Raw genomic sequence first — 22,208 nt, 5'->3', positions numbered from 1 at the left:
AGGGGAAATTACAAATATTTTTCATGGAAATGACTGCAAATTAACTCAGAACAAGAATATTCACTCACATAACTGACAACTAATTTTGAAATAATGAATGCATTTAAGAGTAACACAGTTTTTAATTGCAAACTTATGAAGGGAAAAATAAGAAGTGCGCTGAATAAATTGTTCATTCTGAATGATTCATCCAGATCTAATAACTATCCATCTCTACAAATATTGTCATAAGGCATAATCAGCTGGTATAAAACACCAGAAAGAAAAGAGCCACAGAAAAATTAAGTACTCTTACTTCAGTTTTAATACCAAAGGACAGACTTCATAACTCTCTAGAAACCCTCCCTAGCTGCAGATGCCCCTACAAGAGCAGAGTTTAAACTGGGTTTTGCTGCCATGCATCATGGTTGAGACCCACACAGCTCAATTATCTTTTGACCCTAAAGGCAGCGTGAGGCGTTTATTCTCCCATCCACTCATTTTACCCTGCCTTCTCTTTAGAAACCCAGAACCAGAGGCATAGGGGGAAGTCTCTGACCCGAATTGCTGCACAAGCAAAACCTACAGGCTAAACGCTGCTGCTATATATGGGCTGGGGGAAAAGATGATGGGCCTGTCCCAAAAAAGCCCCTAACCATCATGTCTGAGAGCTCCTCTAGGGCATCCTCAGCCTAAACATTTTATGGAGAAGGGGGTCAGAGGTCACCAACTGTCAAAACACAGCACAAGTCACACCGCGCGGGTGAGGAAACTAAGCAGACGGCAAAGGCGGAGTTCAGGGGCTGCACTTCTTAATGCACGCCACAAACGGTAAAGCTGCCCTTAAAAAGTAACAGGCTTTTTCCCCTAAATCTTTCTGATTTTTACAAGTTGAGCTCAGAGTTAAGGGGGCGTGAGTTTTAAACGATCAATGCACATGTGGAATTAGACTATTCCAAACATCTTTTTTTTTTTTTTTTAATGAAGGGGAACAACCACCAAACTTTGAACCACCAAATTTAACCAGCAGCTAACTCCAAAGCACCAGGTGGTTTCATAAACCCAAAGGTTCATAAATCTTTTCTTTAAAGTTTCCAATTTCAAAAAAGAGATTGTTTTCTTTGTGGTTATTTTTCAATTCTTCTCCCTCCCCCCCTTTCTTTCCTGCCTTTGGGCGGATGACCTGCCAACCCCTGACAGCCTTTTAAGCTCGCCGTGCCGGCTCCTGCTGACGCTGCTGGAGACAGGCTGCCTGCTCACGGGGCAGTGGGCTGCGGGCATGACTTCATCTGCCGGGAGGAATCGCTGAGAAAGGGGCTGCACAGGGGAGCTGTGGTTTCTATTTTTAAACACTGCCTGTCACATAGCTCATAAGAGTGCGAAGAGTTCAAGTGTTCGGTGAATCTGTTCTCCCCACTGCTTGGACCTTTAAAATCATAATAGTAATAATAATCAAGGCAATCAAGTCTCCTCAATCTACAGCCTGTGGGCCACATACAGTTCACCAGGGCAATTCATCTGTCCTATGAGGTAACCTGGGAGACTGCCAGGCACAAGCAGAGGAATCAGGGACAGATGAATCCCTGATGGCATTTGTTTGACGCAGGCCAAGGCACCTTCAGGAAAGATAGCAGCTGGGAATAACCTTCTGCTATAACCAGAGCAAATCACCTGTCCTGCACCTTTGCTTCTGCTGTATGTGAATTGCCACTGAGAAAGGCAGCTGTCAGGCGTAGCATGAGCTCTTCTTGTGGCCAGAGCCTGCTGGTAGCTGTTCTGTTTGCAGGAGCGTATAGGGGTTTGCTTGTGCATGTATACAGTGGACCATGTGAGCAGTATAATTCCAGGAAGCACCAAACCTTCTGTAGTTTCTGTGATGTGAGAAGAGCAGCACTACCATATGCAATCCTCCTCTAACACTAAAAGAAGTCAGCCAAAAAGGCTGGATACTGCTCATTTAGATGCTACTCTGTAATCAAGACACATGCATACATGTGGTCCTCTAATCTTCTGAAACTGCCAGAAAATAAAGCAGCAAGGATGGAAGAAATGGTCATAGACTTCTAGCTTCTTTCTTTGTTTCCTAATTAAACCTCTAAAAACATCTCACTTTCACACATGCCTCAAATCATACAATCACAAAGTCATTCAGGTTGGAAGGTCCTCAGAGGTCACCTAGTCAAATCCCTGACAGCAGTCTGCTCCCCACATTCTCCTGCAGAAAGGCAGCATGGAAAGAGCGTTGCCAAAATAGCTGTGAAGCCACTAACTCACTTTACCTAAGCCAGACAGATGGGAATCTTCAGCCCATTACCACCTCTCTTCTTTAGAAACAGCACCTAACACAGAGACCCGCATACAGCTCAGTAGAGACTGATCACGCACAGCTGCTCAACTATGTTGCAGGTTTGGGTGAGGGTAGGTTATTAAATCCCCAGCCACTTGATGGGTGAGGGTGTTGTCCAGTCAGATTTGGTACAGAAATTACTCTCCTTAAACATGACTTAGTTAACAATAACATTCCTCTGAAGCCCTCAGATAAATATCACCCAGTTATACTGATGAAGCTAATGAGGCAAAAGTGTTGTGGAATGTGACCAAGGCCACACAGGAAGCCTAGATCACTATCAGAGCTGGGGTTACAGAGCATAGGCTTGGCCTAAGTGCTCTAGCCCCTTCTATGGTTCAGATTATTCAACTGCCCACTTCTGTGGCCTGAGCCACGCTAGCTGATGAGGTATGGCACTGGCCCAGATACATGAAGTTCAGTGAAGCAATGGTTTAGATACCAGAAAGAGTCACGCAAGCATTTGTGCCAATTCTTCAGCTGAGCAATACTCTTTCCTCTGGAAGAAACGTTCCTTACTTTTTATTGGAGCTTTCTTTTGCCCACTTTCATCCCATGTCTTTATCTACCACACATATACAAACATATACATGCTTTGCCAGAAAATCAAATAAAATGATCACTTTGTTTTTTAAAGGGAAACAAGAAGAGCTTTCATGTTTCTCATGTTTTATGCTGTTGTAACTGCATTTGATATAGTCCCATGAGCAGACTCTCCAATAATAATGACTAAATCTCCTTTTCTTCTATTTTGTAGGCTATTTAGGAGCTATTTGGAGCTGTAACCACAGTTATCCAGACAGCTCCCACCACATACATATGGTATTATTTACTCAACCTCCTGATTCATTAAATGTATTTCCAGCTCCTATGAGGTTTATTATTATTCCTCTGTGGCATCTTCATATTGATTATGATTTCAAAATTCTCTGCTGGAGATCAATGAGTATCCACTAAATTAGGTGACAGTTGATGGGTATAAAATTGAAACACTGCAACTATTTGCTGTCTACAGCCATCAAAGTAACAAAGAGATTCCATCTCTCCTCTCTCGCTCTCTAGAGCTAGCTCTGATTCTGTGTTGAACTGTAGGAAAAGAAACAGGAGAGTAGACAATTGGTAGACATCAGACCTAAAGATAGCTAGTTAACAACGGCAAATGTGGCATCTAAAATCTTCCAGCATAGTGGTCAGCATGACAAAGAAACAATTCTTTTCTACCATAGCTCCTACAAAACCCAGATCCAGTCTTCCCTTAGCTCAGGAGTGTTAGAGTATCACTCTCTTGATCCTGTATCTCTGAGAATTACAGACCTTGTTGAGAAACACCTCTCAAGCTAAACAAAAGAGATGATTTAGGGCTCATAAGCAGAAGGCAATGCTATTATTAATGAGTTGAAACCATAGACTCCTCGGTAGTAGAATTCATGCTCGAACTTTCTTAGTGGTGCCTGGCCATCAGGTTTCTTTGGATTCATTATTGCTTACACAGTTAAAAGCAATTGTCAGATACAATTTTTTCTTTCTCTTTTTTTGACTGGCCAAATTCAAAAGTGACTGGATCCAGATCTGGATTTGGCAGTAGGGGTTCATGGTTGTGCTAGTATCTTACACAGCTCTAGCTCAGATTGTCCTTAAGACTAGCTAAAAAATATTATTGAATTCCAACTGTAGCAAGCCAGTTCCCAAGCTAGAGAGTCCTCTGGGCAGAACATCACACCAGTATTTTGTATCAGCTATTTTTTTTAAGAATATGAAAATATCTAGTCCTTATCTTTTCAGCCTTAAATAGACTTGTCTAATCATATACATATGAAGAGTCCTTTCTCATTCCACCATACGCTGTGATAAAACATCTGAACAGGATCTCAGACCTGACACAATGCAGGCTGGATCTTGGTGGGACTAGGCTTGGATATGGGCCTCATTGTTTCCAGAGTCATCCAGCAACACAGAGAGCTGACACCCTGAAGGAATGATGCATGCCTCTTTCTTTTTTTTTTTTTTTTTTTTTTTTACAAAGCCTGTTCCAAAAAATGTCAGAGTAGCTTGTAGCAGCTTCAAGGGAATGTGACATGTAATTCTTACCCTGTCAAGAAAATATATACATTATTAAAGATTTGTCTGATTGATAGCATTTTTCAGAGTTATTAGCAGTGAGATAGATAGCTATTCTCTGATTTGCTAGATCCCTATGTTGATTTTGCCAAGATTAAAACAACACGATAAGGCAACATAATAATTCCAATAGTTAAAATTCTGAACTAAAATCACGAATTAAAGGGAGTTAAGAAGGCTTTGCCAGAGAAACAAGTATATTTCAGGTTCTCGAAAAGTGGATCAAAGTGACAGGTAAATGATTTCCCTATTACGTGCCATGTTCATGCAGGTAACATTCATTAGCACAAAGATTTTAAATGTGGCAAAAAATACTTATCACCTTACAATTCTCTCTATTATTTCTTTGACAAACCCTATCAGTGTTGTTCAAAACAGTAGGTTTCACTACTATTTCAAAGTAAGGATCTGACAGTTGATTCGTTCCTAAACCTACAGGAGTACGCTTTAGAAGGGGAGCTGTACCAAGCTGCATCCCAGATTCCTCTAATTCAGTATCATATCAAAAATCTCCTGGGAAAGACCATAGCATTTTTGTAACACTGGCCATAGGATCCTGTATACTAAGTGTATCACGACCTACTGAAAAACCTGGTCCAAGTTCACTTCACAACGTGCCAAGATTAGCTGGTCTTCCATTAACACCAAATACAGTATGAAAGTAACAAGAGTCCAAGTAATGGGGATAAGAGCAGCTAGATGACTCATTACATTGTCTGCATACAACCTTACTCTGTCAAAAGCATTACAAACCAACATGTAGTGGCATACTAATTTTTCTTGTACCTTTAACTGAGCCTGACAGCTGTTATGTGGAGCAAGCCTCTGAATTGGGCTTGCATGCACACATGCTTGTACAGGATGTTTCTAGGTATGCATATGGCTAGATGTGTCTGTGCAACAAATTTCTGGACTGATCTAGACCATGTGTCCAGAAGCAAATGTGTGTGTGTGAGTTGCATGGTACGTGCATTATTACATCTAGATACATGAACACAGGTGCCAGACTAATGGATTTTGGGAGGGTAAGCAATCTTTGTCTTGTAGCAGAAAGCAGTACGCTTCTCATGTGGTGTGGGGAGGAACAGAAGGTATATAGAGTTGAGAAAGGAAAACCAAAGCGAGTACAAATGAAATAGGGTTGTATGATCTGTGAATGATTCTGCAGGATTTAAAATAGAGATGTAGAATGGAGCATATGTTTTATGTGCAGAGTTTATGCACATGACCTATGCCTTTGGATATAGGAATCATACTCCATTAAGGTTACAGAAATAGTCTCATTTCCAAAGGTATTAGAAGATACAATGTTAAAACTCTTCCAGCAGAAAGAGGGACATAATGCACTATTGATTTTATCCCAAACCTCTAGAACTGCTTCCACAATCCCTTAGATGTATCACAAAACAGAAAACATAACAAATAGAAACACCAGCAGTGTATTTTTCTGAAGGGATTATACTAACTATGAATTTTTTTCTTCCACTGTCATTTTAAGGCATACATGTGTAAAGCAGTCCTGGACAATGTGAGAGCAATTGTGTCTGCTTTTATTCAGAGGCTAGCAGGCCTTTCTGACCTGACGTTCTTAGGAAAAAACCTTCAGACTAATCATATGCCTCCACAAAATCTTCAGTGGACAGCACTGAACACTGTCATGGGCTTGACAGATAAGCTAGCTGTATCTCTTGCTGATTGATTCTTTTACTTTTTTTAAAAAAACCCTGCAGATTTCCTTTCAGAAGGCAAAAGGCAATTTGAAATTCTCTCCAGATGTCAAGGATTTTTTTTGTCTTTTTTCTCCCTCCCAGAATCGTGTTCTGAATAGAAGAAATAGAGACAAAAATAAGACAGAGAAATTTAAAAAAAAAAAAAAAAAAAAAACAAACAAAAAAAAAACTTTAAAAGACATGAGCGATCTAAATTAAAAACCTTTGTGAAGTGAAAGGTAGCTGGAGGGAATGTGCAAGAATAGTCAGTTACTGCTGGCATGTTTACAGGCTTTGAAGGTTCTTCAGATCCAGCTCAGTGAGAATGGTTAACAGCAGCTCTACCTCACACCAAGGTTTTATGGGATTAATGGAATCTTTATTAAACCAAATACCTGCAGTTTCTATTATTGCCAATGTAGCTACAAAACCTTCACACTTGTCCATACATGGTAGAGAGTAAAATTGGAGCACAGCAAAAATGACTGGCTACTTTGCCTTTCCATTCTTGTGATCATCACTATTTCTAATAAGAAAATGGATTTATTTCTACTGACACTGTTTAAAATGAAAGTTGTTTGTTTCTTTAACACCCACAGATTTCTGGCTTGCATCCAACCATGAAGAAAATAAGATTTTGTGGAAGATAAACTGACTACCACAGGAAGAATTTTGGAGATTACATTATCTGATTTACCTAAAGTTGATTTATCTCCAGAACAAGTCTGGTGTAAACGGAACAAAACTTCTGCTACCTGGTCATCTATTTCAATCATTTGAGATCCACATCTCACAGCCACCTGCAGATAATGGATCCAGCTACAGGATCTGTCTAAACACAAACTCAAGAGCCATAATGGCAAAATGTTGCAAACTGATACCACGCTGTTTCTCTCACAAAATTTTGCAGGCCAACATGGAATACCTCTTTGCTTCACTGTTATAAAGACAAGAAAGAAACATTAAAAAACTGAGAACCTCTGTTCTGCAGTCATCTTTAATTGTAACCTGGCTCTCTTTCTCCCACACACATATGAAATACTTTTTTATTATAAGATTTAGAGAGAAATCTTTAACATTATGATTGCATCCCTCACAACAAATGTGAATGTAAAAATATATTACTTTTGATATAGATGTCTTCTCCACTTTTTCAAGACTGATTTGAAGACTCATAAGGTTAAGGAGGTTGACAGGATGCATGCTCAGAAAAGCAGAATTTTTGTAGAAAATTTGTGGCAAAATGTTGGGATTTTTTTAAAGGAAAGAATATCATAATCTGAGTAAAACTTCAGCCCTTTAGTAAGAATTAGTTTTAGTCTATAATGTTAAAAAATGTAACTACCTCTATTTAGCATATTCATTTTTATGAAGGATACAAACTAGTTAATTATATTCGCTATGAACAATTGATCTTTTCTGGTGTCTACCAGGTAGGATGGTATCAATATTCTTTCACAGGTATAAAGCCAAACACTCTTGAAATATGCTCCTTGGGGAATATTAGCCCCAAGCTTTGAAACTGGAGGCAAAACAGAAAAGCTATAAGGAGAAAGTGATGCAAAGATTGTGCTGCACTCCACTCCCTCCTATTGGTTTGTTATTGCATTTTTGGTTTTTTTTCCCAAGGAACAATGTAACAATATTGAAGCCTTCATCCCTTGGGAAGAGCTGTGTTTGAAGTAGCTCAAATAATAATTTTATAATCACACTTCAAAAACAAAAGTAAAATACATAGATTACAATGAAAAAGCATAAAGGCATCAGGGATGGTTATGCGTAAGCTGCCAAGCAGTGCAGTGTCTCCCATGTCTTCAAGTTTAATGAACACACTGCACTGGATGGCACTAACGAAGGGTCTGGAGAAAAAAAGGCAACCATTCCTTTAGCTCTTCCTGCCTACGCTAAACCTATGGCTAATGTAACAAGTCACACAGCATATCTGATATTACTGCTCTTGCTCAGTCACGAAGCTATACCATGTCAGTCATTTATAATGACTAGGCACTTCCGATAATGGCAATGTCATCACATTTCCATGATGATTTTGGCCTCAGCTTTGTAAATCCCACAAGATCAGGTTACAGATTGAGGACTTAGGAAATGAGGAAGAAAGCTCTAAAGGAGAAAAGCTGTGATCAAATGCAAATATATTCATTAGAGAAGAGATTGAACAGAAATACACCTTCAATATTTTTTTAATGAATTTTTAAACATACAAATGTGCTGCAGGTGTGCAATTTAATGTATTTGACCTTTGAAGGAGTGGTTAGCAATGTTCACTATCAAAAAGTTTTCTTGACTATAGTTTTTCCTATTTCTGTTTAAAAATGTTTACTTCAAACTCTTCAGCTGTTTTAATTTTTATTAACAATAATTTATTACTTATTGGCTTATATTACTGGATGTCAAATATAGCTATCATTTGTAAGTATTTAAGGTATAAGAGAATCCTATCGGATAACTTGGGAGAGCTGACAACCTCTGCACAGAACATACTATGGGCTGTGCCTGCTGTATGTATCTGTATGCATTTCTATGCATTTTTCACATTGTGCATAGATTTCTTTTTAATAGCACAGAATATAGTCACAGAATAACTCCTTTCACATTTTCTCCCCCCAAAAAAAGATTTTACCTTTAGGAAGGAGGTGAATGCATTTTACTAAAGCAACTTCATGTGTCTTCCAAAAACCTATGTCGATATTAACTTCTAGCCTGGGTTGAATAAATATGACAAGTTTAATTAAAATATCTAAAAAATGTGGTAGATTAGAAAAATGGTTCTAATGAGATAATAAACAAGATTTGAGGTTCCAAATTTCCTATGGGTCAGGAAATGCCCAATACACATACATCTCATCCATTCAGTATTTTTAATTATTTATTTTTATTTATGTATTAGGTTTAGAGACAGAAACAAATGAAGAGAAGAAAATGCGTTAGGTTTTGGAATCAGTAAGAGAAACCTCTGACATTGAATACTTCCTTAAAGACAATTAAGTAAAGGTCACATTGTTTCAGTATCATTTCTATTCCATTATGAAATGGAGAATTTTGAGCAGCAATATGCATTCCTCCCTCTGACAAGTACACAGCTAAAAGTGAGATCCTCCCAAAGAAGTAAGAATGTCAGCACTGATCTCTGCCTGCTACTTAGCTTTCAGCTAAATACTACACCCCCCAAAAAATCTTTCTACTCACCTTTTCCTCTCCATTCAATCCTTACGTACATATCAGAAATTATCTGACCAAAGAGTATTTCACATAAGGAGGTAAAATGCATCTTCACGAAGATGCACTTTGTCTAAAGCACAGGGTGCAAAAATCTCCATTTGCCATTTCGGGATACTATATATTAGTAAAATCAAACACGGCATGCTAAAACAGAAGCATATTTACCACAACCCTTGGAAATACCTAGCTATTGAAATGCACTCAGAATGCCTGTGCACACTTCAGTGCTCTCTTCAGAGTATTTGTAATTTAAAAAAAAAAAGTCCTCCTACTTTGACAGACTCTAGTTCCACAAAGCACTTAGAGAAATGTTTTTCCAGTGATGCGTTTATCCATAGAATAAAAAATACGCAAATATTTAAACCAGGTTCCTATTTCTCCTATTCCGCACTTGTCAGCAGGAAAATTGCAGCTTCTGATGGCAATTTGACTGTTTATTACCTTTTATTAAAAGTGTGTTACACAAATATAATACTTTAAAAAATACCAATAATTACCCAGTCCACTAGTAAATTCCACTGTGGCATGCCTACTCTAAGTAAATTCTTGAAACTCATTCTACTTTATCCTGAAGAATGATCAGCTGAAATCAGGATTTTATGGAGAATAACTTACTGATTGTAGCAGAACATTGTCAAGGAAATAAACCAGAGATAAAAGAAAATGTATGGGAAAATAAGCAAATAACATGCAAACCATTTAAACTGCTAGGTCTTCAGCCTCTGGTTCAGTATGTCTCAGAATCAAGCATACTTTTTTCTATAGCTAAGAGCATTTCAGTGATATTTTTATAGCAGTAAGTGCATCTTATAGGTCAAAGTGTGCAAATACTTACATGCTTGTAATACTTCTCCAGTTGGATTGGGCTGTGACTTACTTCAGAAATCAAGCCAGCTGTGGCCCAGTATGTAATCCCATCATCCCAGAAGTAGAGTAAGACTCAAACTGGATAGACAGAAGAAGCTGTCACAACTGCTCAAATCCTCAACTGTACAGCAGTGCTCCCACAAATCCATTCTAAAGATTTTTTGGAGCATAGAGATTCCCCTTATTTGTCTTTATTTTTAAAATCACTAGTTTTCAAATTCTGAAAATGAAAATTGGATTTAAGCTATAGGATAAATAATATTGCAGACATTTGACGTAAAATGCTGAACCAGCATAGGCTCACTCTCCTGCTTCACATTTATACAAAAAGTTTTGTAGGACATCTTTGTCCTAGCAGATGTCAGATCATTAACATCCAACCTCCACCAGTCAGACAAATCTGGTATCAAGTATCAGGCCAGGATAAGTACCATAATGTGGTCTCTCAATAATTCAGCTGAAGTGCCATAATGCAGTTATGTGTGTTCCAGATCAAATTTATACTGCCAGGTTATTTGATAACACACAGATACAGCATTAGTGAACACAGAGCCACAGGCTTCAAACAACTTCAAGTATGAGGACCAATATATACTAGCTAGCTTTTAGTCCGTTCTTTGCAAATTCCCCTGGTTTTCTTTGCTATCCTTAGCTGGAATTCTACTTGGGATTCACACTCAATATTTCACAGTGCACTTGGGCATATGTCATCATAGTGGCAATGTTGATAAATGACTTTTGAAACATGTTCTGCCATTTTATTTTTATGTCTACTTCTGAAATTGTATGAAACCACACTGGTACTTAAATTAAAAGTAAACTGAAAATCTCCCAAAGATTTCTACTTTTTTTCTCCATATGGAATCATTTTCCCTTATGTTCTTATCTATTTTTTACCAGCCTTCGTGCAGAGATTACACTAAAAAAGTACTCGATCCCCATTTTGCTGTTTTTTTAGAGAATGCTTTTTAAATTCTCCTGTTCCCTATATGAAGAAGACGGGGAGGAAGAGTCCTTGTTTTACAGAATCCTAGAAAATCACTTGAATTTTGCACAAAAGTTTCATGGACATTATAGGGAGTGATCAGAAAGACAAAATATTTGTCATTTGAAACTACTGAGATTGAAAAAATATTCTGTTTATATTACTCCTCAAAATGTATTTTCCACATGTTTGAAAAGATAAAGTGCTCTTAGGATTTGTTTTTGATCCAGATTAAATAGTTTTGTATCTTTCCAAAGCCAACCATTAAATGAAGTTGACTGGATAACTTTGTAAACTATTCTATAAAAGGAAGACAAGAACAACTATATTTTCAGTATGCAAAACAGGAACACACAAAACCTTTTGTTTCATTGAAGAGTCAGACAATCAGATCACGTATTTTTCTGCACATTCACTTTTGCATGCTCAATCATCTGCATACAAAACTTGGGGATCATCTTTTAAAAACATAGCCAAAAATTTGACATTTCAAGCTTCTGCATGTTCTGTTACTAAATACAGATACTTCCAGGTAAGTAAAAGACAAAATTAAGTGATATTACCCAGTCTTCGACTTACCTACTTAAATAAGTTTTCTTACCAAGAACTATTCTACTAGAAAAGATTTTTCATTCCTCTGTGGTAGCTATCAATCAGACACAACACTTTGCATATCTCAAAATCTTTAAATAAAATAAAATGGTATAGGAATATTTGATCTTCCAGTACTGATCAATAGTTCTTAATCAAAATGTGACAGTCTAACTCATGGTCTGCAACCTGATATGAGGTGGAAAGATAAGATTATTGAGAAACGAGTACTAAATGCTGTTATCAGTAATATTGATACATCACTTGTAATGCCTATGAAGCATGAGTAATGAGCTGAAAGCTATATAATAAAGTCTGCATACAGTAAGCCCTTCTTTTGGCATATTGTTTACACTGGGAGGTAACAATCTACTAATTTTACTTCCAGAAAAGCTCTTGAAGATAAAAGGAATGCGATACATTTTTTTCTGGAAAAAAAAAAAAAAAAAAGTAGTAATTCAATTAAATTCCTAAGGCAAAAGTGAAAGACAAAGGGAGATGGAAGCATACTGTTAATCACAGCCATATTTAATTCCTCAAGTTGTTCCAGGAGCCTTCCCCTCCGTACTGATGGTTGTCCAGCTATTTACAGTGGTGTCCTGAACTACTGTCAGAATGAGGAGGTTATTAGGGGCTAGGATCAGCTTCCTTTACCAAAGTTAACAGTCAGAGAAAACAGGATGCCAAATTCCATATTACTTCTTGGGAGGATATAAACCCAGGCCACTTCCAAGAGCCAGAGGGGAGCATTTTCAGCTACTTTCAAGTTTTTCTCAACCTTTAAATAGAACCCTAAATTCCTAATTTATAGAAGAAAATTAATATTTTGACCTATTTATTTCAGGTTATTGTAACTTTTTCTCTCCTTTCTCTTCTCTCACCTTTGTTTTCTTTCTGGTACTAGTAAGAAATTATGGTCTTCACTTAAAGTGCAGGTCTAGGAATCAGGAATTTTGGGGTTTTTTTCCCAAAGATTTCCTGTGCAGCCACAAATAAACATCTTAACTTCTACGTCAGTTCTCACACCTGATAAAAAGACTTTACCTTTATACTTATCTACTTCACAGAGAGTTTCTTCTCTCCTTCTGCCAATGATTCTCAATTGCTGACAATTTCAATCCATTCATGTTTGTAAAGTATTTGAGGATTTCAGGATGAAAGGTGCAAGAGAAAAGCAAAAGTATATTATTTTGTTGTAGAATGTTTTAACTAAAACATCATGCAATGGTTTCAAATAAACCACTTTCCTATGATCTACATTTAAGGTGCTTGTCTACCCTTATACAGCAAGAGAGGCTCTTCTTGAAGGTTCCTGACTTTAGCTGATGCTGTCAGGGGCCTGAGAGAAACTTCCCTCTCCAATAATGGTAAAGGGAGCCTAGAGACTTTACCTGCTGCCCTTGTGAATATCTTCCTCTGTTACCTAGTCCCTAATATTAATTGTGTGCCTTATTTTGGCATCACTACCAACCCCGCAAAATGCCAAGAAAAGTAGACTAGTAAAGGAAAGAGCAAATGGTGGGTTGAGAAGTGCTCACTCCTCTTATTCACAGGGCTCTTCTAATGTTATACCAGGATTTTTCAAGCTCAGTTGCAATCTTATTGGGGAAGATTTTCAAATGAAACAATTAAATCAAGATCATAAGCCATGTGGCTGTGGTTTAGAATACAGCTGTTTTTCTACCATCCATTCTTCAGTTCTGGCTGTCGCCCTATTCTAATTTCACTGCCTTTTTCAGATTGCCACTTTTCCCTGCTGCAGGCAACAACTGCTTCATTTACTGAGCAGGGCCTCAATTTCCAAACAAGATCCAGCCTCTAAGCAGAACAAACTGTTCTAGCAATCATCCTAGAACTTAGCAGATGTAGACCACTTGCTACCGGTTCTGGTTTATTGATGAAGCATCTCCTTTTATGGCTTCCCAAGGGATGCTTTCCATGGTTTACCCCCTAAATGCTCTACCTTTCTTCTGCCTTGTTTATCATTGCTTCAAGAATCATGTCATAGTTATGAAATAATGGATTCAGGGTTACATATGTACCTGTTCCACAAGTACGGAACAAGTTGTCTAAAGGCAAGAAAATTCATTAACACTGTATACCTTATTCATTATAATCATCTAATTTGGAAAGTCTTTTCATGGGTAAATGGACCTGAGAAACAGATGAGCGATTACACATTTGCTAACATATTCATACAGATGAGCCTCACACAAAAGAAAACGGGGCCAACCTGCTGAGGCTAGTTTGTGGATTACCACAGACACATCAGACCTAGAAACAAATCCCACTGATTACGACAGCATATGATTTGTGTATGGTGGAAAAGCCCATCTTTTACGTAGAGAGTTTTCAAGTATACAAAACAGTCTCATGGTTTTGTAGAGTTTTGGGGTTTTTTTTCAATAATGTTGACTTGTTCATGAAACATTTGTGAGTAAACGATAAACATACAACTTCTTCCTCTTCGATTATTGCAAATTATTACTTTTTTAATATAAGAACTGGCCCCATTTCTCTAACCATCTCTCAGACTGAGGATCAGTTATATCACTATTTGTCCTGTGTAATATCTTTTTTAACTGTATGGAGCTATATACCCAGAATTTCGTATCTATAATTTTACAGATAGTGGCCTGTCTTTTCAGGAGCCTCCGTTCCCTTTATCTGGATAAATTTCAGTACAATTTATGCTGTTTCTCTCACTGTGGACATTGCAAAATATTTTTTGCCTCCCACAACTAGCCAGAATTTTAACATAAGCAAGATTGGATGGCTGAAGAAACAAGGAAGGATGAGAAGATGCTTTTGGGGAGGGGGTACAGCAGACTAGAAACACTGAGGTTACCTGTTTCAGAATTGACAACTGGAGCTTTCTAGGATCACTGGCATTTGCACCTCATTCAGGGCAAAATTTTGGCACTCTCTTCATCCAGCCATACTTAGGATCCCACAGCTGAACTTGTTAATGAAATTCCCTCTCACAGTTAAAAATAAAAAACCAAAAAATACTGAATATGAATGTGGAAGAAAGGCATTTTGATGTTTGTAATTATCGAGGTAAACTCCACGACCTGCTGAATGTATGCAAAATGGACCCTAGATGGTGTATATAAAAGTGGCAGGTGCAGAGAATAAGAGCAAGTACTGAGGCTTCTTTCTGGTAAGGCAAGTCATCAGACAGGACCCCTACCATGAGAAACAAGGGGGCTTCACTGAAAGGTAAGACTTTTGCCATGCACTTGCTGATAAAGTTTATATTTCTTTAAATTCAGATTGAATTAGGAAGTAACTGAAATGTAACAGCTCTAAAAACTGAGGTCTTCCAGCCAATTCTTCAGTAATAGTGAGACCTGCCTCCACCTCAAATGTTTAGTGTCCAAAGCTTGGAATTAGAAGGCAGCTGGATCCCTTTTTTACTCAGTATTTTATCTCCTAAGACTACCTTTGCATTGAGCATTGTCACAGAAAATTGGTTTGAGGGATGTGACACCTGCACCCAAAAGACTGGATCCAGACTGCTTTGCTACACCACTCAGAAGGCAATGACCAAAAGTCATTATCCACAAGTCTAGAAGTGATGTACTAATTTTGAAGTGAATGTTTTCATAACCATCTTTGACTTCTAAGCCAACAAGTCTCAAGTTTTCTTATTCATAGAATTATTCCCCAGAGTACTTTCTTAACTGCAGCTTGTTCATGAGGGAGAAGGAAGGCTTACTTCAATATTCTGTAAATGCACTTTTCTTGAATTTAGAGCTAGAAAGAAAGTTATCACATGATAACATTAGGGACAGTTCTGCTGATTTACATAGTACACTTTAATTTAGTGTTTAAAATAAGTCTAGTGAAACAATAAAGGTAGCAGGCCAATTTCCAGAACTAAAACTCTCAGAGCACAGAACAGTGTTCTTTGAATAAGTTCATTTACCAAATATTTGCTCTTGATTTTCTTCCATTGTTTTTCTGCACATATTTTATTTCACTGAATAGAAAACTTTACTCTGATAATATTAAAAGTCTTAAACAGATGAAGTTTTGTGTTTTAGATAATGAGAAGTCCTCTACATCAGTTTCAGAAGCTCAGGAGAAAAGGCAAAAGTTCTCTCTGATTTCTTAGCAGTAGACAATTTAGGGTTAAATTTTAAACAGCAAAGCAGCACAGCTGCTGGAAATCCTATGAAGGAACTCCCAGGGCAATCAAAACCTTAAGAGAGTGACCTAATCACCCTCCCACAAAATTAATTTAAACTCCAAATGTTTGCAAAGAAAAAAAGGAGGAGGAGGAGGAGGAGAAAAAAAAGAAAAAAAAAAAAAGAGACCAATCTATTCTCCAAACTTCTATGTCTGTGCAAATATAATTATGTATCTATATTTACACTGTGAAGAAGTTTGATTTTTTTTTCTTCCATTTATAACTAGGTAATAAAGTCAGGCACAATAGTAAGAGACTTCAGAATACAGTGTATGCTGCAACACAGGTTATCTTGATTCCTCAAACTCTGTAGCAGACTCTGCTATACAGTGAGGATGACGGAGGGGAGATAGGGTAATAGAATTACAGTGCTTCCTTCCACTGATTTTCAGCAGCAAGTACAGAGGGTACTCTGAGCCATGTGACATCACAGCCAAAACCACCCAGCATCTGGCTCTGACAGCTACTTCTAAATGCACATACAAGTCAATGTAATGCCATTTTGGTTTGTTTCAAACCCGAACAGGCTTGTTGCTGGTGGTCCTTCTGGTGTCCAACATGCTCCTGACAAAGGAAGGAGTGACCTCCTTGCCAATCTGCCCCAATGGATCTGTCAATTGCCAAGTTTCCCTTGGGGAACTTTTTGACCGAGCAGTTAAACTTTCACACTACATCCACTTCCTCTCTTCAGAAATATTCAATGAATTTGTAAGTACTCTGCCTTTTCCTGAGAGCAAGAAAATATAAAAATGTAATTTAATACTTTTTAAACACAAACACACGTTAACATATGAAATCCTTCAAGAAGTAAACAAATATGACCGCTGCACAGACACTGACAATGTCAGTGGTGACCAAATCTGTGTCTAGTGCTGACCATTGTTAAGATCCCCAACACTTCTATTAAAAGACACCATTTTCCCATCATTCTTTATCTGTGAGACAAGTTTGTGTTTGCTGGGTGGCAGTTTCACTCTAAAGACTCACCAGAACCTTTTGACCTTTACAGCATAAAAACAGTGATAAAAGCAATGGAACAGCAATTAGTTAATACAGTGATTGAATTGAAGCTCTTCTTACTTCTCTGTCTCAATAATGCCTGTCCTTGCTGGTCTTCAGGATGAACGCTATGCTCAGGGCCGGGGTTTTATTACAAAAGCTGTTAATGGCTGCCACACTTCCTCCTTAACTACTCCTGAAGATAAGGAGCAAGCTCAGCAGATTCATGTAAGTCCCATTTCTAATGTCATTCAGAGTGAGATAAAGTGGGGGAGAGGGAGAAGAGGGAGGGTTAAGGAATAAAGAGGCAGCAGACACAGAGAGAGGGAAATCAGCTCAATCAGAATAAAAAGCCAGTAAGAGGAAGCTACCAAAAATCCAAGAAAAGTTGGTTTAACATTTGCTGATACTAAGTTACAGACTGTACACAATATATAAGTACCAGTAACTTTCATCTTCCCTTCCTTTTCCTGTATGTTACATTCAGTCATTGCATCTTATTTCCAGTTACAATATAACCTCATGGAGCAATGTCAGTTACCATGTTTGTACAGTACTGAGAACACTACAATCTTTGAACATTATCTTAAAGCACCTTATAGACAATTATTATATTAACAAACATAAAAATACATTGGCTATATAGTGAATACTGTATATAAGCAGAGGTAAATAGTTTTCCAGTAAGTGAAAACACTGACATTACTAAACAAATGCTAAATAGATATTCTTGCTGTTACCAGTAGGCAAAAGTGGTCACACCATCATCAAAATACAGAGTCGAGTGCAAAATACTGAAAAATACTTGTGAAGAGAAATGCTACATATGTCAATTTAATAATTATAAACCTAAGGGAAGATGAAGGTAGCCTTGTTCAGCCTCTGCTCACAGATACAATTTGAAAATACTCTGGAGAAAAAAAATAAGCACGGGTGTATGAATGGGGGTGTGCCAGGGAGAAATCTTTATCGGTTTCATGGTGGTGATATCCTTGCAATCCCAGTATCGTCATCTTCCCAGTATGTCATTCAGAAATTCTGTTGGGAGCAATAGAATTCACAGCCCTGGGTACATAACTAGTCTGGTTGTGTTCAGTTGTAGTGCACCTAACAAAGAAGAAATGGTTGACTACTACCATAACCATAAGCTTTATGGATTTTTTTATTGCCCACAAGAAAGGACAATTTTTAAAACCAAAGAGCTATTGCTGGAAGAACCACTGTTCAAAGGGGAGGACAGATGATTTATGTAGAGGCAATAAAAGCTATTTAGGGGTTTACCATAATGTGCACCTTCCATTCAGTACTAAACTTTTTTAAAAAAAGTAATTGGATTTTAAAATTTTCATCAAAAATCAGAGAAGGAGTTCTGTTTTTTTCACAGAGGTGAAACACAGTTGTGCTTGCTAGATTTTAATGTGGAGAGGGTTTAATGATATTTTCCATTACAATACTGTAACTACTTGTGATAATATCGTAAAACATGATGACAACGACAAACTTCAAAAACGCAATTGCACAGAGATATCTAAGACAGGGCTATAGGGCACATTCAGTGGTAAGTCCTGGAATAAGTTCCTAAATCACGATGTCTGAGGACATTGCTCTAAATGCCTCCTAATACTGACAGCATTTAGCCTTCTTATTTTAACTGCCTTTTCTTAATGTGGGTGAGCAGCATGAAGACCTACTGAACTTAATACTGGGAGTGCTGCGCTCCTGGAATGATCCCCTGATCCATCTGGCCTCTGAAGTACAAAGAATCAAAGAAGCTCCAGACACCATCCTCTGGAAGGCTGTAGAGATTGAAGAACAAAATAAGCGGCTTCTAGAAGGAATGGAGAAAATAGTTGGACGAGTAAGTATTAGATTCTTAACATCCTTCCAGGCTGTTGCTATAAGGAAGACACATCCAGTGATAAACCTTCCCTACCTGGAACAGGAAAGGAAACAGGCGATGTGAAGGAAGAAAAAGGAGCCAAGATAGCTGAATCTGAGAACTCTTCAGCTTTCTTCTTTCAGCTTTCTTTTCTTCTGCTATCTTGCAATTTCTAAAGAGACAATCTGATGTGACTGGCATAGCATAATCCAGTGTACTCCCAGCCCTGCTTCAAAAGAAGGTGTAACCCTCAGGACTGGTAATCATCATTCTGTCTTTGAGTATTTTGAATTTACAATCCTGATTTTTTAAGGATGCGTCTGTGTTTTTTCACATGCATATATTTATATGTATGTTTTAGCATATTTATATACATCTATATACATATAGGTATTGTGTATAGTTTTCAGAAATAGATACTGTGTTTAAAATTGTTCTGGAAGTCTGGGCTATTGCAAAGATGTAGTATACAGCAAAGTAATCCTGCTATCTTTCATTTCTCTTTTCACACCATATTGGTTCCTCTGAACTCTGGCTCTGACTTGGTTCCTCCTACGCTTGTAAGGTTAGACAACGAGGCTGTTGTCTGACAAAACCCATACTCAAATACCCTGTGTTATCAGTAACTGATTGAAAGCTTTCCTGAATAAAATCAGCTCTAGCTTGTTTATTTTTAAAGGGGCCTCTGTTAGTCCCTGAATATATCATTCTGTCAGTAAGCTAGATGTTAACGAGAGGTTCTGACTTTACTGGCTTTTACTTAGTCTCTGAACAGTTGAACATTAAGAGCATTAAGAGTGCCACCATCACTGTATTGACCACTTTCTACTGGCTCACTCATGGTCTCTCTCTCTCTCTTTCAGTTAGGTGTCTCTTTACTCAGAAACCTTAGCCCATCCAGGCCACAAATGCATTTATCAGTGTAATCAAATACATCTCTATCCCATATCCACGTGTAAAAAGGGTGCAGGCAAGGATCCAAGATAACAGTAGAAGTCAGGTATTGCTACAGTTACCTTGTCACTGCCTTCTCATTCACATTATTTACAGAAGGAGGTTGAAAACAAGACTGGCAAATTCAATACTGTCAAACCACGCTTTTGAATGATAGTAGATCTATCTTTTTTTTGCCTGTTGCTTAAACTGAATGATAGAGGCTCCACAGATACTCTCCCATGTGCTTTTACAAAGTACAACTGGTGGGAAATAAGGAAGACGCACAAACACCAATAAGCACAGACTTCCCTCCTCCTATGAAAGGTAGATTTCTGTGATAAGGGAAAATTAATGATTGTCTCTTTCCAACAAGAAGACCTAAACCAATCTTCACCTCAGATACTAGCTCACTACTAGCTTCCTACACATAGCTTCCTAATGTTAGAGGTCACTGTATCACTCAGCTTTTTTTTTTTTTTTTAATGGAGTCTGAGGTACAGTACATCTGAAAATTGTTGAGAGATTCATCTGGTAACATGTTCTTGAAGCTGCCTGTATCAGAGATATCACCTAAGAGATGGGCCGAAACAAAGCTGGAGATACACACAAAGAAGTTCTAGGAACAAGCACTAATAAAGATTCCAAGGTGGAGGGAACCAAAAAGAAATGTCACTGATGAGTCCATGCATGAAGGAAGGTTTGATTTCTCTGCAAAGTCAGATTCCACAGGACATTGGTTAACACACTAGTTCTCTTAAAACACTACTGACACAGTTAAGCTTTTTATATACTTTAGGGAAATAAACTGAAAAAAAATGACAAATTAATTGAAAATCTGCATGAAGATATACAACATTATACAGAATAGTGGGAACCATAACAGGAAACACTTTACAAGCCATATGCTAGAAGCTAACATTCCTCAAAGCCAGTATTTTAAATGCTCTGTTGTACATCCAGTCAGATTCACTACCATTTACTACAGTATCATTCTATGTCTTTAGGTTCATCCTGGTGAGATCGGAAATGACGTTTACTCTCAGTGGGAAGGCCTTCCATCCCTGCAACTCGCTGATGAGGACTCCAGACTCTTTGCCTTTTATAACCTGCTGCATTGCCTCCGCCGAGATTCCCACAAAATTGACAACTATCTCAAGCTTCTGAAGTGCCGCCTAATCCACGATAGCAATTGTTAAGTACTCACGGCCCTATTCACTTACTGAAATCATTCAACATGGTGGTGGTGTTGCTTTGCCACTTTGCATTGCAAACTTTATGAAGAGTCACACAGTACAGTATCGGGATCATCAGTAACCTTCAGGCATGTTTGCATGAATTCTGGCTGCAACTATTAGCACCATTTATCTTTGTGTTTTAAAACGTTATAAATTACTTGTATGACAACAATACACTTTTCTGTCGTGATAACCAGATCGTGCAGAGACAAATAAAAATTTTATTAAATCCAAAAGCATATAACACTGAGTGGTATCAGTGAATGAAAAATAGCTGGTATGGTTTACCTGTAGCAGTAGTTTCTCGTTTTGGATATCAGTCTCCAGTTACTGATGACAGGATATCTTACTTCCATTGCTCTTTACCCTGCCTCCAAAAAAGAGGGGAAAAAAACTGAGGGATGCCAAAAAGCAGATTAATAACATATTACACTAAACTAGCCTAAACTAAAAGTAGTCTGAAATTCAATCTACTTGGATTGATGCTTTTATTCTATACAAAAATTGAGAAGAAGACAGAAAGGTAAAAAATCCATCCTGGCTAATGTAGCCATTGATTCCCCATGCAGTCCATGGAGAGAGAAGACACATCTGGAATTTTAAGGACAGAGATCCAAGTATATCTACATCTCTACTGACTATTTGGAAAAGAGGCATTTCCAAAGGAAGGTTCATTATGTTTGAGGTGACTATCTGAGGGTAAAGGAACCAATAGGTTTCAGTAGGTCCCAAAAGGAAATGCTAGGCATCCATATCACATCCACATGTCCTTCACATTCCTCACAAGTGATATGGTGGTTGCAGATGCTCAGAAAACTTCAAGCTATGAAAAGGCACTAAATGAACTAAGGTGTCTGCTGTCCTAAACCCAGAGTGTCTCCTCCATTCACTTTGGGTTTAACCACACTCAAAATTTTTAGGGCACTCATTTCCTACAGTTAAACATCAGAAAACTGGAGGGACCAAAACAATTGACTACTTTGGAAAACATCTGGCTTACAGTCAGTCACACAGCAAGTAAGAAGCCAAATAGCAGCTGGAGCCATATCTATATACTGTCTTTGTAAGCCATAAACAATCTCAGCCTTGGCTCCATCACACAGCTTCAGCAAACAGAAGCTTAAATTCAAG

General features: G+C 37.9%; 1 protein-coding gene across 1 annotated transcript; it reads left to right on the top strand.

The window, feature by feature from the left end:
* Positions 1-15,027: 15,027 nt before the first annotated feature.
* Positions 15,028-21,160, top strand: PRL (prolactin). Its single transcript, XM_074848435.1, has 5 exons — positions 15,028-15,055; positions 16,555-16,736; positions 17,148-17,255; positions 18,706-18,885; positions 20,847-21,160. The coding sequence occupies exons 1-5, from the start codon at positions 15,028-15,030 to the stop codon at positions 21,036-21,038; spliced, it is 690 nt and encodes a 229-aa protein (XP_074704536.1). The 3' UTR covers positions 21,039-21,160.
* The last annotated feature ends 1,048 nt before the right edge of the window (positions 21,161-22,208 follow it).

This window comes from Strix aluco, chromosome 1 (genome assembly GCF_031877795.1).
Source record: "Strix aluco isolate bStrAlu1 chromosome 1, bStrAlu1.hap1, whole genome shotgun sequence".
Taxonomy (NCBI): domain Eukaryota; kingdom Metazoa; phylum Chordata; class Aves; order Strigiformes; family Strigidae; genus Strix; species Strix aluco.
This window is presented reverse-complemented; position numbering and strand designations above follow the sequence as displayed.

Coding starts and splice junctions, on each gene's coding strand:
- PRL (XM_074848435.1), top strand. CDS start 15,028: ATGAGAAACAAGGGGGCTTCACTGAAAG. Junction 16,737..17,147: donor CAGAAATATTCAATGAATTT/GTAAGTACTCTG, acceptor GCTGGTCTTCAG/GATGAACGCTATGCTCAGGG. Junction 17,256..18,705: donor AGCAAGCTCAGCAGATTCAT/GTAAGTCCCATT, acceptor GTGGGTGAGCAG/CATGAAGACCTACTGAACTT.